At 38.8% G+C, this 18,433-nt stretch overlaps 1 protein-coding gene across 2 annotated transcripts in view; it reads right to left on the minus strand.

Moving 5' to 3' along the window:
* Positions 1 to 12,394: 12,394 nt before the first annotated feature.
* The window catches only part of PARG (poly(ADP-ribose) glycohydrolase), a 120,179-nt gene continuing 114,140 nt past the window's right edge, over positions 12,395 to 18,433 (minus strand). For both annotated transcript variants that reach the window (XM_060191551.1, XM_007526490.3), the window contains exons 17-18: positions 14,484 to 14,612; positions 12,395 to 13,665 (exon numbers count right to left, since the gene is read on the minus strand). In XM_060191551.1, the coding sequence (XP_060047534.1) occupies positions 13,511 to 13,665; positions 14,484 to 14,612 (284 nt within the window). In that variant the 3' untranslated portion in view covers positions 12,395 to 13,510. The remainder of the gene's footprint in view (positions 13,666 to 14,483; positions 14,613 to 18,433) is intronic.

The raw sequence follows: 18,433 nt of genomic DNA on the forward strand, positions 1-18,433 counted from the left end.
CCCTCCTCTCTCCATTTCTCTGTCCTATCCAACGACGACATCAATAACTATAGCTACAACAATAAAACACAGCAACAAAAGGGAATAAATACTAAAAATAAAAATATATAGGTGTGCAAAAATGTCTTCAGATATGTTTTTTGGATAGATCCCTGAAAAGAATTGCTGGATCATATGGTAGATTAATTTTTAATATTTATAGGAATCTCTAAACTATTTCCAGAGAATCTGGATCAGTTGATAGCCTATCAATTGTTGGTATGCATGAGACCCCTTCTGTTTCATTTGGTTTAAATCCCCCCTGCTTAACACTATTCTATTTACATAACCACTTCATTCTATTTACATAACCACTGTTAACAAGTTCCACCCTCCCTCCAGGGCATTTGTGGTTCAGTGATAGGATTCTCGCCTAATCTGCCCCCTCTTTGTCACACTCTGATTTTCACCAGTCACTTTTCTCTCCACCCTCTCTATGTCACATCCTGTTTCCACCTTACTTGGCAAGTATATATAAAGACAGCATTGTGAGTTTTATGGTACTGTACTTTGAGTTTAACTTAGCTCGTCTTAGATTGTGCTGCGTCCTGCATGAATAAAGAGATACTGCATACAGCTCAACCATGAGTCCCTGGTCGTCTGTTACCCACCCGTGAAGCCAGTCCGGCGAAAACAACATAACCTGTCGAAAACAGCAATCAATAGTGTAGAAGGGCTTCTTTCCCCCCTACACTCTCACCGATACTTGTTGTTTCTGTCTTTTTTAGCGTGTGACAGTTTCACAGGTATGAGGTTTTATCCTTAAGCGTTTTTTTTTTTTTTTTTCCCCATATGCTGTTGAACATATGGGTATATTCTTTTGCAAAGAGTTTATCCAATTATTTCTCCCGTTTCTTGAGTGGGATGATTTATTTTCTTCTTGTTGAGTTATGTGAGTCCCTTATATATTTTGCCTATATATATCTCTTTTTAAATTTTATTTTAGATGAAGAGTGAAAGAGACCATGGTACCAAAGCATCCTTCAGTACGGTGAATGCAGGGCTCAACCCTTGGGTGCACACATGGCAAATCTGCACACTCTCCATGGGAGCTATTTTGCTAGCCCTACAGTAGGAAGTAATTTTATTTTATTTTTTTAAATATTTTATTTATTTATTAATGAGAAACATAGGAGAGAGAAAGAGCCAGACATCACTCTGGTACATGTGCTGCCAGGGATTGAACTCAGTAACCTCATGCCTGAGAGTCCGATGCTTTATCCACTGTGCCACCTCCCGGATCGCTTATTTTTTTATTTTTAAAACAAAGTTAAGGTGTTTTTTTTTTTTTTTTAAGTTTTTACTTATTTACTAATGAGAAAGATAGGTGGAAAGAGAAATAACCAGACATCACTATGGTACACGTGCTGTCAGGGATTGAACTCGGCACCTCATGCATGAGTCCAGTGTTTTATCTGAGCTACCTCCCAGACTATTGGATGTCATTTTAATTTTGATGATGGGTCCTTTTGCTGTGCAGAAGCTTTTCAGTTTGATGTAGTAACACTGATTTTTTGAAAAAAAAATCTTATATATATGTATATGTATATATAACTTATTTACAAGAGAGATGAGAGAACCAAAGCATGACTCTGGCATAGGCAATGCTGGGGATGGAACTCAGGACTTGACTCTTGCCCGTCCAGTACTTTAGCCTCTATGCACCTCCTAGGTTACACGACTGGTATTTGTTTTTGTTCTTCTTCCTGTTGTACTAGAGTCTTTGAAGAAATCTCAGAAGCAGACATCATGGAGTGTTCTGTCTATATTTTCTTCTATGTATTTTAAGGTCTAATGTCCAACTAGTTAATACATTTTGAGTTGACTTACGTGCATGGTGAGATGTGATGACCTTGTTTCATTTTTTTCTGCCTGTCTCAATCCAATATTCCCAGCAAAATTTATTAGGGAGATTCTTCTTTCTCCATTGAATGTTTTGGATCCCTTTGCCATACTGGCTGTATGTGAAGTTTTATTTCTGGGTTCTCAGTTCTACTCCTGGAAGTCAGGAAACATGCATAGCTACTGTTTTTGTTCTCTTTTTTCTCAGGATTTCTTTGTAATTTTTTTTTTTTTTTGGTCTCCCACTGTCCCCACTACATTGGAGGCAGCTTCAGTATTTCAGTGCTTTTTGTCTTTCCCTCTTCCTTTGCCTCTGATCCTCTCTTTCTATTTAAAAAGATAAACTTCTGTAGCATTTGTCCTATTCCCTTTAAAAAAAAATGTGGGCCCCATATCACATCAAATTGATGGGGTTTATAGTCAACAATATTTATACACCTTTCCCATATTAGGGAGCTACTCTCTTCCCTGATCCAGCTTTCTGGTCCTTTTCCCAGCCATGACATCATCTCCCCAGACAATAATTAGGATCCACCTGCATATCAGATTTCAGGCTCAGGGAAAAGAAACAAAACAAAACAAAAACCTAGTATAGCTACAGGCCCTTCAAAATATAACTAAAATATGCCTATCTACAAAATGGAGGACCCCCCCCCCCAACACCTCATCTGCACTATTTCAGCCTTTAGGTCCACGATTGTTCAACAATTTGTTTGGCTTTGTTTGTTAACTCTCTTTTCAGCCACCAGGTTCCCAGATGCTAGCAGGATGCAACCAGACTTCTCTGGACAGACAACCCCACCAATGTGTCTTGGAGCTCTGCTTCCCCAGAGCCCTTCTCCACTAGGGAAAGAGAGAGACAGGCTGGGAGTATGGATCGACCTGTCAACGCCCATGTTCAGCGGGGAAGCAATTACAGAAGCCAGACCTTCCACCTTCTGCAACCCATAATGATCTTGGGTCCATACACCCAGAGGGTTAAAGAACAGGAAAACTATCAGTGGAGGGGATGGTATACGGAGGTCTGGTGGTGGGAATTGTGCGAGGCTGTGCCCCTCTTATCCTATAGTTTTGTCAATGTTTCTTTTTTATAAATAAAAAAATTAAAAAATGCAAGGAGATTCTGATGAGAATTGCATAAACTCTGTATACTGCTCTTGGAAGGGTGGTCATTTAATATTCAAACCTTTTAACACAGCTGATGTCATAGTGTCTTTACATTTTATAGAGTCCCTTTTCACTTTATGTCTCATACGGCATGGTGAGACAGTGCACCAGAGAGAGTGCCATGCACTGACCCACGTTTGAGCCCGATACACCACACAGGAGAACTATAGCACTAGGGTAAGCTTCAGTGATATGGTGGTATCTTTTTTGTTTGTTTGTTTGTTTGTTTAATCTGAGGAAATGATCCCAGATCAGTGAATCTCTGGCAACAACAAGAATAACAACAAAAGACTATCTCATCTCATAAAAAGGTCCAAATTTTCAACTATAAAGTAAATTATGGGTATGTTAATATACAGCATAATGACTGAAACAATGCATTATGTATTTGAAAACTGCTAAGAAAATATATCTTAAAAGTTCTTGTGGCCTGAGAGGTGAGTAAAGCATTAGAATCTCAAGCCTGAAGTCCCAAATTCAATCCTTGTCATCATATGTCAGAATAATGCTCTTGTGTGTTCTCTCTCTCTCTTATTCTCAACAAACAAATACACCTTAAAAATTCCTATAACAAGTATAAATTGTGTAACTGTATGGTGAAAGTTTTTTACTTGTAGTATATTCAAATATCAAATCATATATAATGTTATGTATCAATTACATCTCAATTAAAAATAAAAGGCCATTTCAAAATACTTTTCATTATGTAACAAACCTTTCCAAGTAAGCTTAAATAACATAGAGTGAATAGGTAACTGCAATCTCAGATCACAATGAATCTTCAAGTTATGAATACAAACATAATTTGGTTTATTTACATTGTGCATAGTAACAGAAGTTAAGAGATATGATTTCCTGACTCTTATTAAGCCTTTTCTTCCTGGAAATTGTTTAGGCAACTATACTCACAGAGTTAGAAACTATAACAGTATACTTCAGTGGGGCAAGGAGGAAACATCATTTGAGGTTAGTTAATAAGATTGGCATAGTCTCCTGTACTAGATGAAACACATAGACCAGTGATGATGGCCTCGAGGAATAATCAATGCTATTTTGGGTTAGATTTAGATTGATTTAAGGAGGAAGAACTGAGCTACTGAAACATTATCAGAGAGGTTCTCATTTATACTCTGTCAAAATATAAAAAGTTTGCCATGCATTTTTCAGTGGTTGTGTTACAGCTCTGGAGTGTTATAACTCTGGCAGGGCCAAGGCCGCACGGAGGGCAGAGTTATGTTTATTTCAGGCCAACAGAACCAGGTGGGCTGGTTTTGTTCTGATTGTTCCTCTGCTCTGGCAAGCAGCTTTTATCATTTTCATTTTTTAAAAAATATTTATTTCTTCACTTTTGTTGCCCTTGTTTTATTGTTTTAATTATTGTTATTGATGTCATAGTTATTAGATAGGACAGAGAGAAATGGAGAGAAGAGGGCAAGACAGAGAGGGGGAGAGAAATATAGACACCTGCAGACCTGCTTCACCGCTTGTGAAGTGACTCCCCTGCAGGTGGGGAGCCGGGGGCTCGAACTGGAATCCTTACGCCGGTCGTTGCATTTCACGCAACGTGTGCTTAAGCCATTGCGCTACCGCCTGACTTTTTATCATTTTCAAACTGGTTGTGTTGCAAGCTGATTGGCTATAGGGCAGGATCGAAAAGGGTGAGATATGATGGGTTACAAAACAACTGAATCAAATGGCAGGAGTGGATTGGCTACAATCAGAATCCACCTGAAGTGTACAAACTGTTGCACACAGAATGCGCAGAAGTGTGTGGATTACACATTTTAGTTTATCTGGGGAAGGGAAGAAATTATTTGTCATTATTCACACTGTGAACTGCAGCTAGTCTGAGAGACTTGCTGAAGGTTTAGTCAACAGGCCTTATAGTTTGAGCTCAAAGCCCCAGCAGCATAAGTGTTCAACATCTAGGAACTGGGCTTCATCTATAATTTGGCTCTGGTCATTGAGAGCTTTCAAGCCAGAGATATCATCATCATCACTTGGAAATTTGTTAGCAAGATCCACCCCAGACCTATTAAATCAAGATTTCTATTTAAACAGCACCTCAAAATGACTGTGCACATTAAACTGAAGCACTGCTCTCCGTAATATTCAGAGTACTTCAGCCGTTATCCTTCAGAAAAACTATGCCCTAGATAAGGCTGCCAACAGAAAAAGATGATGTCAGAATCAAACTATCCATCTAAAAACTGGATGACCTCACTCACAGATGGACAGACAATACAGCCTGAATCCTTAATGGACTATATTTGGGGGGGGGGTGCAGAAGGGGAAAGGGAAGATTACTAAGGGGAGACTGGGGACCTAAATCCTTGTGGTCAGATAAGATGATTTGACTGAGTGTGAAATGTACCAATACCTATCTTGGGAAAATGTAGAAATATACCCTTGTGACAACAACAATCCTGCAAATCAACATTTCCTTATTAAAGTGACATTGGCATTGAGAAGAAAAAAAGAAAAAGTCAGAGAACTCACATTCACTATATAGTAATATGGCCCCATGAATTAAGATGCAAAACTCGGAGGTCGGGCAGTAGCCCGGAGGGTTAAGCTCACATGGCAGGAAGCACATAGACTGGCGTAAGGATCCCAGTTTAGAGCCCCCACCTGTGGGGGGGGGGGGCGCTTCACAAGCACTGAGGCAGCTGCATATCTTTCTCTCCCCCTGTTGTCCCCTCCTCTCTCGATTTCTCTCTGTCCTGTCCAACAACAATGACAGCAATAACAACAATAAAAACCACAACAATGATAAAACAACAAGGGCAACAAAAGGGGAAAAAAATAGCCTCCAGGAGCAGTGGATTCATAGTGTAGACAACGAGCCCCAGCAATAACTCTGGAGGCAAAAAAAAAAAAAAAAAAGATGCAAAACTTAAGAATATGCTATAGTTTTTGTGATGTTTTTATCTGATAGAACAGACAGAAATTGAGAGGGTAGGGGGAAAGAGGGAGAGACACCTATGGACTTGCTTCACTGCTTGTGAGGTTTCTCCCTCTGTAGGAAGGAGGTGGAGGCTTGAACCCAGATCCCGACACATGGTAATGTAGGCTCTTAATTAGGTATGTCACCAGCCACACTCCGTTCTTTAAATAAATTGACTGTAGTGTCCTTTCTTCTCTTTCTTTGTCCTCATCTCTTTCTCTCTCTCTGATTTCTGGAAGCAGTCAGTTGCTATTTTGCTAGAACAAAAGGTGGAGACAGACACACATCCCAAACTCAGTGCTGAGAATTTGATTGTCTTACTACTCAAGTTTTGTCATGATCTATAAGCAGCAGTCCTGCTTGGGTATTTCTTTAAAAAAGACACGGTCTTTGACTCCAGAATAATAATGTGCAGCTAAAGCAAAACTTTAACGTGTTAGAAGCACTGTCCTATTATGTAAGGGATTGTGTATATCAAGGAGTTGAGATTTTCTGTCTCTTAAGCGTCAGGAAAGGCTTCTCTAAGGAAGTCACAGCTAGTAATATAGACTGGAATCTGATTTTGAAGATACACACCTGCCATATAAAGACATTTATGGGTGTGTTTGTTCCCCCAGGATGGAAATCAAGTAAGAAGGGAGAACATTCTCCAGGCTCCTTGCTGATATTTAATCAGTGCAGGGTGCTCAGTGCACATGAAACACACAGATGACCTTGTTCACATTGGAAATGTTTCCAGGGGAGGGATGGGAGAAATTGAAACACATTTGTGTCTTCCAGGTTTGCTCACAGGAGGTGGGAGTGTCTATAAATGTTAAAAGCAACAGAATCTAAGAACACTGTTTTCTGATGGCAAAGAATGCAAGAAAATTATCAACTTCTTTAAAAGGTATTAAGCCAAAATATGGTGCCAAAGGGCTGGAAATTATTAAACTTTTTTTTTGTTTTTGTTATTCTCACAGATAGACTGCAGCAGAATAGATTTTCAAAGGCACTGCGGCAACCGTTTAATAGATTAAACACCCTGATGGAGAGTCAAAGCAGAAAGAGCTTACTTCAGTTTAGATAGAACTTAATTCTAATGCAGAATTCAAAAGTCTGATAATGATATGTAATCAATGTGCCAGATCAATTGGATGTTGAATCATTGCCCAGAATCCTGACTTGAGTTGTGATTCCCACCCCCAAGAAGGCCGAGGCCTTCCTCATTTTCTAACTAACTGGCTGGATCCTCCTAACAACAAGCCAGAGAAAGAAAGCCACAGGGGTTAAAGATGTCAAAAGACTCTGATATTATAATGATTATTGATTTATTTTTTAAAAATTTATTTATTTATTCTCTTTTGTTGTCCTTGTTGTTTTAGATTATTGATTTTTTAAGTGGTCTTATATATGTGGAGTATGATAGTACAACAAAGGTGGTTTGGATAATTCACACATCTCCTGCTTTTAGAGATGAACTTGTCTTGGTAACACAGTGTGACAAAAATCTTAGGGGCCACTGAGACTGTTAACTGGGGGGTGGGGTGTCAAGTGTATGAAAAGTAAAAAAGCAAAACATACACCAACAGGATGAAATAAATCATGATGCAATGTGCTAAAGTGGCAAGAAAGAAAGTGGACTTCTCATACTAGCAGCATCTAGAGGAAGGGACTACAATGAATATTTCACAGTACTTATCCATTTCATAATCCTCCAAGAGAGTTGTCATTAGACTCAGTTTATATATTTATGAGACTGGCATGATAGCTCTCCTGAATTGCTAGCCAGCTGTGTAATGTATATGATCCAAGTTTGAGCTCAGTTCCCACTGCACTGGGTGAAGCTTCAGTGTTGTGGTTGATATCTTTTCCTATGTCTCTATCTGGAAAAAAAAAAAGTCTCCTGGGGCAATGAAACCCCAGTGATGATCAAGAGGCTTATTTATTAAATACTAATGGGAGTTGGCGGGGCGGGGTGGGGGGAAGAGGGAGAGAAGAGCTATCAAACTAGCTCACCTGGATAGTGTTCCTGCTTGGTATATATTTGAGTAAGGCTGAAGACTGGCCTCCACTACTTTGGAGGAAGCTCCAGTGTATGATCTGTCTGCTTGCCTATATATCTATCTAAAAAAGTTATATATATATGGTGCAGATCCCTCTGGATAGAGGCCTATCACTTCTACATTGAGTCTTGAGGAAGTAGACGCCAAGGCCGACCTGGCCTAAAGTGTGTCCCTCCACAACTCTGTAGGCTGAGATGGCACTGAGCTCAGGGGCAAGGGAGCTGCCTCCTTACACAACACACCCTAAAGGTTCCTGTTTCTTGTGCGTGATCGATATGTGACCTCCCTTTTTAAGGCCGTAACTTGGGTCCTTATAGGCTGGTAACTTGCCTTTGAGCCCGAGCTGGATATGAGAAGCAGGTGTAACTTAAGAGCGTGCACCTGTTAAAGTGCACCTGTTCAGAAGAGAAAACACTAAGCAGAACTTCGACTGGACACAGCAGAGGACTTACTGGGGGTTGTACTGTTGTGTGGAAAAATGAGAAATGTTATGCATGTACAAACTATTATATTTAGTGTCAACTGTAAAACATTAATCCCCCAATAAAGAAATAAAAGGAAAAAAAGTGCACCTGGGGGTAATTAACATGACATGAGTGTCACGTGCTTTCCTCATTGGGTCCTACATACTTCCCTTATGTTCCTATTGGATGGTGATCAGTATATCTAATCCTGTGTATGAACAGTAAATGAGCTGCCTCTCTGAAGCATTCCCGGAGGTTGGTCCTTTCCTCTGTATCTCACCCTCACCTCTGGTTCCCGGTTCCCCGTGTTGCTGCCATTTCTTTGCTGGCCAGAGGACGCCCAGTAAAAAAAAAAACACACACACACACACACACACACACACACACACACACACACACACACACACACATGTCATCCCACCACACAGAAGTCCTGGCAACAACAAAAATCAAAGAGAGAACCAGAATATCACGCTGGCACATACAATGCCAGACTAAACCTGACCTCAACCTTAAAAATCCGGTGATCCAATGGAATACTACTCAGCTATTAAAAATGGTGAATTTGGGCAGGGCAGTGTAACACCTGGTAAGCTCACACACTACAGTGCGGAAGGACCTCAGTTCAAGCCCCCCAGTCCCTACCTGCAGGAGGAAAGCTTCACAAGTGGTGAAGCAGGGCTGCAGGTGTCTGTTTCTTTCTCCTTCTCTATATTCCCTCCCTCTCAATTTCTGTCCTATCAAATTAATTTTTTTTTTTAAATGGTAAAGTCACCTTTTTCACTTCATCTTGGATGGAGCTTGAAGGAATCATGTTAAGTGAGAAAGAGAAGGGTAAGTACGGGATGATTTTACTCATAGAAGTTGAAAAATAAGAACAGAAAACACAAGCAGAACTAGATTTGGTGTATTGCACCAAAGTAAAAGACTTTGCAGCTGTGATGGTGGTGATGGTGGTGGTTTCAGGTCCTGGAACATGATGGTGGAGGAGGACCTAGGTGGGAGGTTAGAGTGTTATGTGGAAAACTGAGAAATGTTACATATGTACCAACTCCTGTATGTTACCGTTGACTGTAAACCACTAATCTGCCCAAAAAGAAGGGGGGGGGGGGGAAGTCTGGTGATTAAACCTCCATCTCCCAGGCCACTAAGGCTTATTTGTTTATTATTAATGGCAATTGGAAAAATTAAAGAGATTGAAAAAAAAAGACTTACCTAATGAGAGAAGAGAGAGAACAACCAGAGCATCAATCTAGCATATGTGGTGCCAGAGATAGAATTTGGGATTTCCTGTTTATGATTATAATCCTTTATCGACTTTTCAAGACCAGAGATAAAGATTTTATAAAACTGAGTAATAGTATTCAGGTGATCATCATTATAGAGGCTCAGAAAGGAAAGACAGTGTCAGGTACAGGAGAATGAAGGAAGCTTTGTAGAGTCATGGCTTATTGTTAGATTTAGAACAGTGAAACATTGTTGACAGGAGGGAAAAAGAAAAAAAAAAAGGAGCTATTTACCACACCCAAACAAAAGCACAAAGGTAGACTTATGCAGGGAAGTATAAGCAGACTAATTCAAACCTGGAGACATATTTGAAAATGGATTAAAGATCATAAGATTCAGAAAGGCAAGCTGGTGCCAAACTATTACAAAGTCTTAAAGAGGCCCACTCAACAATTTGAACATGTCTCTTGAGGTATGACACACTCCCAGGTGTCAGGCAGTAGCACAGCAGGATAAGTGCACATGGCATGAAGTGCAAGGACTGGAGTAAGGTACCTGTTCGAGGCCCTAGCTCCCCACCTGCAGGGTGGTCACTTCACAGGTGGTGAAGCAGGTCTGCAGGTGTCTTATCTTTCTCTCCCCTTCTCTGTCCTCCCTTCCTCTCAATTCCTCTGTCTATCCAACAATGCCAGCGATAACAACAACAATAAAAACAACAATGATAAACAAGGGTAAGAAAAGGGGAAAATGGCCTCCAGGAACAGTGGATTTGAGTGCAGGTACCGAGCCCCAGCAATAACCTTGGAGGCACAAAACAAACAAACAAACACCTTCTTTTCCATCCAACAGCTGGTTCTGGGACAACCAAATAGTAACATGAAAAAATTTAAGTTGGAGGCTGGGTGGTGGTGCACCTAGTTGAATGTACATGTTACCATAGTAACAAGGACACAGGTTCAAGCCCCTCAGTTCCCAGCTGCAGAGGGAAAGGTTCATGAGTGGTTAAGGAGTGCTGCAGGTGTCTATCTTGCTGTCTTCCCCATCCCTCTTGATTTCTCAGTCTCTATCCAATAAATAACAAATAAAAATAAAAGAAATTAAGTTGGACTCTCTTACTTCTTCATTGTGTATGAGAAAACTAACTCAAAATGGTAAATCTATTTTCTTGGACTAAACAATCATTTCTCAGGTACAACAGCACCTAAAACACAAATGGGGGGTATTGGCATTGGCAACCTGGTAAGTGCACATATTACCAAGTAGAAGCAGGTTTGAGCCCTGGCTCCCCACTTGCAAGGGCGAGGGATGCTTCACAAGTGGTGAAACAGGCCTGCAGGTGTCCATCTTTCTCTCCCTCTCAATTTCTCTCTGTCATATCTAATAAAAATTTGTAAAAAAAAAGGAAAAAAATGGCCACCAAGAGCTGGCACCAAGCCTGGTGGAAGAAAAAAGGAAAAAAAAAAGGTAAGAAAAGAACACCAAACTTAATAATTTTGGTTTGTATTTTAGACATTATCAGGAAATAAACTAGAGTGGGAGAAAACATTTGTGTGTATATTATGTGTATATATATATGTGTGGGTGTGTTTATGTATATTATATAATGATGGACTTTTCTCTAGAATATTAAACAATTCTCACAACTCAATAATAAAAGGATAAATTAAAAGTGGGCATAGTATTTGAACAAATCTTGCTTCAAAGATAAGAATGGACATTAAATACAAGAAAAGATGTCCAACATTACTGGTCATGAATGGCACAGCAGGTAGCATGCCAGAGTTGGCAGGATGGCATCCCAAGTCCTATCCTGGCATTGTATGTGCTAGAGTGATACTATGATTCTCTCTGTCATATGTATAGATAAATCAATCCTAGTTAAAATCACAGTGAAAAACCACTTCATATACACTAGAGTGGCTATAATAAAGACAGCAATTATTGGTTAGAATATGAAGAAACTAGAAATATCATATAGTGCTGGTAGGACTGTAAAATGGTACAGCCACTTTGCAAAAAAGTTGGGGAGTGTTACAAAATGTAAAACACAACATACAACCCAGTAACTCTTCTGTTAGAGAAATCCTCAGGAATAAACACACACACACACACACACACACACACACACACACACGGACTTAAATGAGGGGTCAGGTGGTGGTGGACCTGGTAGAGCACACACACTGCATGTGTGAGAACCCAGGTTCTAGCCCCTGGTCCTGAATCTGCCAACACTGTTAACAGGAGTTTAACCATTTACCCAAACACTTAAATAACAGAATTTCACTGACCTCCAAGAGCTTTTCCTGACAGATGACTACAATTCAGAATGCTAATAGTACAGCTTAGAATTATTTTAGAGATATAAGAGCATTTGTGATTATACTCTATTAATCACAACTGGGAATGGCTTTTATTTTTACCTCTGGAAACATTATCACTTACGTTTACTATCATTTTTAAATGGAAAAAATTATAAGAAATTTTGAAACAGCACAATAAAGTCTAAACCTATTCATTTTCTACAACTCCAATTTTATTTAAATTTTGTGTGTTTGAACACAAACACTCTTAGAGAATACATATATATATATATATATATATATATATATATATATATATATATATAAAATATAGATGATATGGGGATTTCTGACAAATGATTTGTTAATGAAAATTTATTAACTATATAGCCTTTGAATACAAGAAAACCTTAATTATTTATATATCAGCATGATGTTCCCAGTTCCCAAACTTTGGTTATATGAACATGCCTTAAGCACCAGGAAACCAACGATAATCCTTATTAAAAAAAAACAAAAAAACCCAAGAAATAAAAAGAAAACAAAAAATCTCTCAATTCATTTGAGTCTCTCTCTTTTAGCAACATAATGACAAACTCTTTTATTTTACATTTCTTTCCATATTGGTTAATTTCCCAAAACAGTATGAATAAAAATTGACTAGAGGAAAGAAAAAAACTATTATATGTAATGGTGATATCTCAAAATAATTCCCTTTCTGGTGGAGCCAGGATCCCATATATGTGTGATTTCACTATTACTGGGTGAGCTTTTTTATTCAGAGAAAGAAAGACAAAAACAAACAAACAAAACCTGGGAGAGATACCACATCACCAGAGCTTTCCCCCAATAACATGGCACCTCCTATGTGGTGCCAGGACTCAAACCACACATGGCAAGGTACATGCTCTACTAGGCATGGGATCTCTCTATTCCCTCAAGAGAACTGTTTCTGAAAAATGAGTCTGTCTTAAATAAAACAATTTAGACCTATATGATCTACGTTATGTAATGTGTAAGAAAAACAAAACCCATCTCTTAATTTTCAAAATTAAAAAAAAAAACCCAAAATACAGATAAGAGTTGGGGTGAAAGGCTCACAAAGAGATACTTGAATTTTAACTTCTTCCTCAGCATCGCTGGTACCTGTCAGCTGCAGAGGCAATCTGCATAATATACAGGCATCTGAGAAAATAGCTGACAGGCTGAGTGTAATCTTTCATGGGATTTCAAAAAACATCATGATGAGTAAAAGAAAGGCAAATTAAAGAATGAAATAAAGGAAAATGGTAACAAGATTTATCTAAACCTATGTAAAGCAAGATATACAAACTATGTGTGTGAGCTTGCATCCTTACCTACAAAGGCAGATTATATACATTTACATTAAGATAAGCCAGTCTGTATATTACACCTGGAAATTCAACTAGGACATTTCTGGTGAGAGGTGCCAGGAGGTTCTCTTTCCTTGGTTCCTCAGGACCCAGTCCTTTGTCCTGGCTGGCTGGTGGTCTCTGCACTGGATTCAACAGTTTGGTAGATGAAGGGATAGAGCTTGATGTCAGGCCCAGGGGTGGAACAGTTTCTGCATTCTTCATTGTAATATCGTAGCAATAGCTTATATACTTCTCCTGGAGAGCAGAGGGTCAGACCAAAGTATTTGTTTTAGATAAAACTAATAAAAACACTCCAATCTTTTCTTAATGTAAATGACATAAGCTCAAATGTGGTTTATGAAAAGGGAACACAAACTTCCTTTGCCTAAAAGACTTTCCTGATATATAGCTTAAAAAATTAAGTAACTACCTTTAAAAAACTACTTGTGTGTTCTGGGAGATGGCACAGTGGATAAAAGCATTGGACTCTGAAACATGAGGTCCCAAGTTCAATCCCTGGCAGCACATGTACTACAGTGATGACTGGTTCTCTCTCCTCCTAGCTTCCTCATGAATAAATAAATATTAAAAAAACTACTTGTTAATTCATGATTATAGCAGGTATATTCTTCATGCATTGTTATGAGATTTCATGACAACTCTAATTACATAATCAGCTCTCAAAGCTTTCAGGTCTCGCTGAAAGACACTGGTGTGTCTGACAAACATAAGTCAGAGTGAGGTCTCGTAAGTTCGAACTTAACTTCTCATACCTTCCCTCTTTTTAATATTCTAGATGCATAAAAGGGAAAAATATGGCCATTAATTTCACCTTCTTTACTGAGGTTTTCTGTTTTAGTGAACAGACATACTCCTACTCAAGACTAACTTTTAAAAAAAAATGGTTCTGGATTCCGGAAATGTTGTCCATCTATAACGTTGCTCTCATCTCCCTCAAAACCACACTTTCATTTTTTCTTATTCATTGTGATCCACCCAGATTTATTAAGTGTTTCTTCAGGATAGTGGGCAATCCATCTAGACACTAAGTGTCAACACAGTCTCCTACTTACCAACAGTCAGTTTCCTTTCAGTAAGAAAAGTGTGCATGCTGTAAATGTCTCTCATCAATTCTGAATCCCCAAAGGTGAAATAAACCACATCTCGCTCAGCAACAGCAGCTGCCAGTATCTGTATTAAAGCTGTAGCAAAAACAAACAAACAAACAAAACACAGTGCCATACTTTTACCCTGGATTAGAGAACTCTAAACCGTGTGTGTGTGTGTGTGTGTGTGTGTGTGTGTGTATTATTAGAAATGGTGAATATAAGATAGACATAAGTCATTTAGTAATGTGGCTTTTAGAAATGCTGCAGAGAATGTCATTCAACTACAGCATCTGCACACCAAGTACATTTTCTGGAGCACAAGTAAAGGTACATTTTAAGCAGTACAGTCAAGGAATATATATATATACTTAAACACAATACTTTTTTTTTGCCTCCAGGGTTATTGCTGGGGCCTGGTGTTGGCACTATGAATCCACTGCTCCTGGCAGCCAGTTTTTCCATTTTTTTGTTTTTTATTGAATACGAAGGAGAGAAATTGAGAGGGGAGGGGAGATAGTGAGGGAAAGAGACAGAGAGACACCTGCAGACCTGCTTTACCACTTGTGAAGTGACCCCTCTGCAGGTGGGGAGCTGGGGGCTTGAACCGGGATCCTTGTGTGGGTTTCTATACTTAGCACTCTGTACACTTAACCTGGTGCACCACCACCCGGCCCTTCTTAAATACAATACTTTGAGGGGGCTAACTGTTATATGGAAAACTGATAAGTGTTACACATGTACAAACTACTGTATTTTACTGTTGACTGTAAACCATTAATCCCCCCAAATAAAGAAACAAAAACCCAAATGAGCCCAGGATATTTTGTTATACCAGAAAGCAAACAAATGCTAAAGAAAAACAAGAATTTGCATTCTTCAACCACAAATATCATAAAAGATATAGGAAGACTAAAATACATAACAATACAGCTTACTTAGGTAGTGAGCTATTGTCATGTGTGTGACCCAGATTCGAACCTGGTCCCTAATATAACAGAGGAGGCTTTAGTGCTGTGGTCTCTATCTATCTGAAAATCAGCTTGGTTATACTAAAGGGAAATCCCTGATAATAATAAAACAAAGTGAATAAATATACAATTAAATGAATAACTTTAAAAGGAAAAAAGGCCACAAAGGGCTTTATTAGGACACCCTTGAAAACTGAAACACAGGGCGGAGGGTAGGTAGCATAATTGTTATACAAACAGACTCTCATGTCTGAGGCTTCAAAGCCCCAGGTTCAATCCCCCACACCACCATAAGCCAAAGCTAAACAGCACTCTGGTAAAAAAAAAAAAGAAAAGAAAATTGAAACAGAGTAAAAATAGTCTATTATCAATGTACATTATAGTAACTATAATGTGCTTATAAGATAATAGAACATTCTTAGGAAACACATTTATTTTGGAAAAGCGGCATAATGTATAGAACTTAAGATCAAATGGCTCAAAAATATTGACTACACACATGTAACATTTTTATATTATGTAATGTTTTATAAATTTGAAATTATTTTTAAATAAGTAAAAGCACATACGAAGAAAAAACAGGTTTTTAAAAATATATTTTATGTGATAGAACAGAGAAAAGTTGAGAGGGAAGGGGAAAGAGAGAAGGAGAGAGTGAGAGAGAGACATCTGCAACACTGCTTCACCACTAGTAAAGCTTTCCCCCTGCAGGTGGGGACCAGGACATGAGCCTGGGTCTTTATGCCTGGTAATATATGCACTTAACCAGGGCACTACCACCTAGCCCCAGGAAAAACAATTAAGCTGAGTTGTGAATTTGATATATTAGGTTGTTGGAGATGTCATGATGTAATTTTCTGTGCAAAAATGTGTCATGACTTTTTTTTGGCCTCCAGGGTTATCGCTGGGGCTCAGTTCCTGCACCACGAATTTTCTGCTCTTGGAGTCCATTTTCTCCATTTTGTTGCCCTTGTTGTTGTTGGATAGGACAGAGAGAAATCAAGAGGAGGGGAAGACAGAGAGAGGGAGAGAAGGGTAGACATCTGCAGACCTACTTCACAGCCTGTGAGGCGACCCCCCTGCAGGTGGGGAGCCAGAACTCGAACCGGGATCCTTATGCTGGTCCTTGCACTTCGCGCCATCTGAGCTTAACCTGGCCAGCCCCCTTTCATGACTTTTCTGAGGATGCAATAGTTGAGTATCCTTAGATCTGGGGAATAAAAATCTTAACTACAAGTGAGATTCTAAATACCAAAGTACCTCCTAATTTCCAAGCTAATACTTAATAAGTATCCACAACATGTAAGATACTAGAACTAGGCCTCATTAATCTCATCATTTTGAAAGTATTTTCAAAATAAAGATAAATTTTTAAAAAATATTCTAATATATATTTTTTGTAATTTTAATTTATTTATCTTCCCTTTTGTTGCCCTTGTTGTCTTTTTATTGTTGTTGTAGTTATTGTTGTTGTAGTTGATGTCGTCGTTGTTGGATAGGACAGAGAGAAATGGAGAGAGGAGGGGAAGACAGAGAGGAGGAGAGAAAGACAGACACCTGCAGATCTGCTTCACCGCCTGTGAAGTGACTCCCCTGCAGGTGGGGAGCCGGGGGCTCGAACCGGGATCCTCATGCCGGTCCTTGCGCTTAGCGCCACCTGCGCTTAACCCGCTGCGCTACAGCCCGGCTCCCATAAAGATAAAATTTTAATTAAAACTGTTCAACCAACTTATGAAAAAGACCTCAGTACACTCAACTTTAAAAGGTTACTATTGAACCTAAACTTCATATAAAAACAGAAACTAATGAATTATCATCTTCATGTATAAGAAATATGATTTCTAACCCCTTAATGAGAATGGAGATTTGCTTTCAAGTACTTCCTATTAAAGAGAGAAATGAATGGAATGGAAGAAGTAAAACTGTCACTATGTGGTCTGGGAGGTGGTACAATGGATAAAGCATTGAAATCTCAAGCATAAGGTCCTGAGTTCAATCCCTGGCAGCACATGTACCAGAGTGATGTCTAGTTCTTTCTCCTCCTATGTTTCCCAATAATAAATTAAAAAAAAAATAAAACTCACTATTTATAGATGGTATGATTGTTTATATAGGAAGTCCAAAAGGATGCAGTAGAAAACTCCTGGAAATTATTGAACAATATAGTAAAGTGGCAGACCACAAAATCAATATACAAATATTAGTGGCATTCCTCTATGTAAACACTAAACTAGAAGTTAACATCCAGAAATCAATCCCTTTTACTACAGCAACAAAAACAATAAAATACTTAGGAATACCATTAATAAAGGAAGCGGAAGACTTGTACACTTAAAATTATGAGTCACTCTTCAAAGAAATAGAAAGAGATACAAATAAATGCAAAGATAACACATGTTCTTGAACTGGAAGAATTAGCATAATCAAGATGATCATTTTACCCAGAGCCAAATACAGATTTAATACCACACCCATCAAAGCACCACCAATTTTCTTTAAAAGGATAGAACAAATGCAATGAAACTTATCTGGAACCAGGAAACCCCTAGGATTCCCAAAGCAATCCTGAAGAAAAAGTAAACAAACAAACAAGAGTAAGACTAGAGGCACCACCCTTTCTACTCTCAAAGTCTGTATTGCAGACTACCGTAATAAAAAACTGCCTGGTACTTAAACCAATAAAGACACACAGACCAGTGGAATACAGCTGAAAGCCCAGAAATAAGCCCCCACACCCATAGACAGCTAGTTTTTTAAAAGGGAGCCCCAAATAATAAATGGACGAAGGAAAGTCTCTTCAACAAGTAGTGTTGGGAAAACTGGACTGAAAAGTGCAAATGAATGAAACTAGACCATTACATGCCACCATGCACAAAAGTCAACTCCAAGTGGATCAAAGACATGGATATTAGACCAGAAACTATCAAATTCTTAGAAGAAAAAACA

Source organism: Erinaceus europaeus, chromosome 1 (assembly GCF_950295315.1).
Source record: "Erinaceus europaeus chromosome 1, mEriEur2.1, whole genome shotgun sequence".
Classification (NCBI taxonomy): domain Eukaryota; kingdom Metazoa; phylum Chordata; class Mammalia; order Eulipotyphla; family Erinaceidae; genus Erinaceus; species Erinaceus europaeus.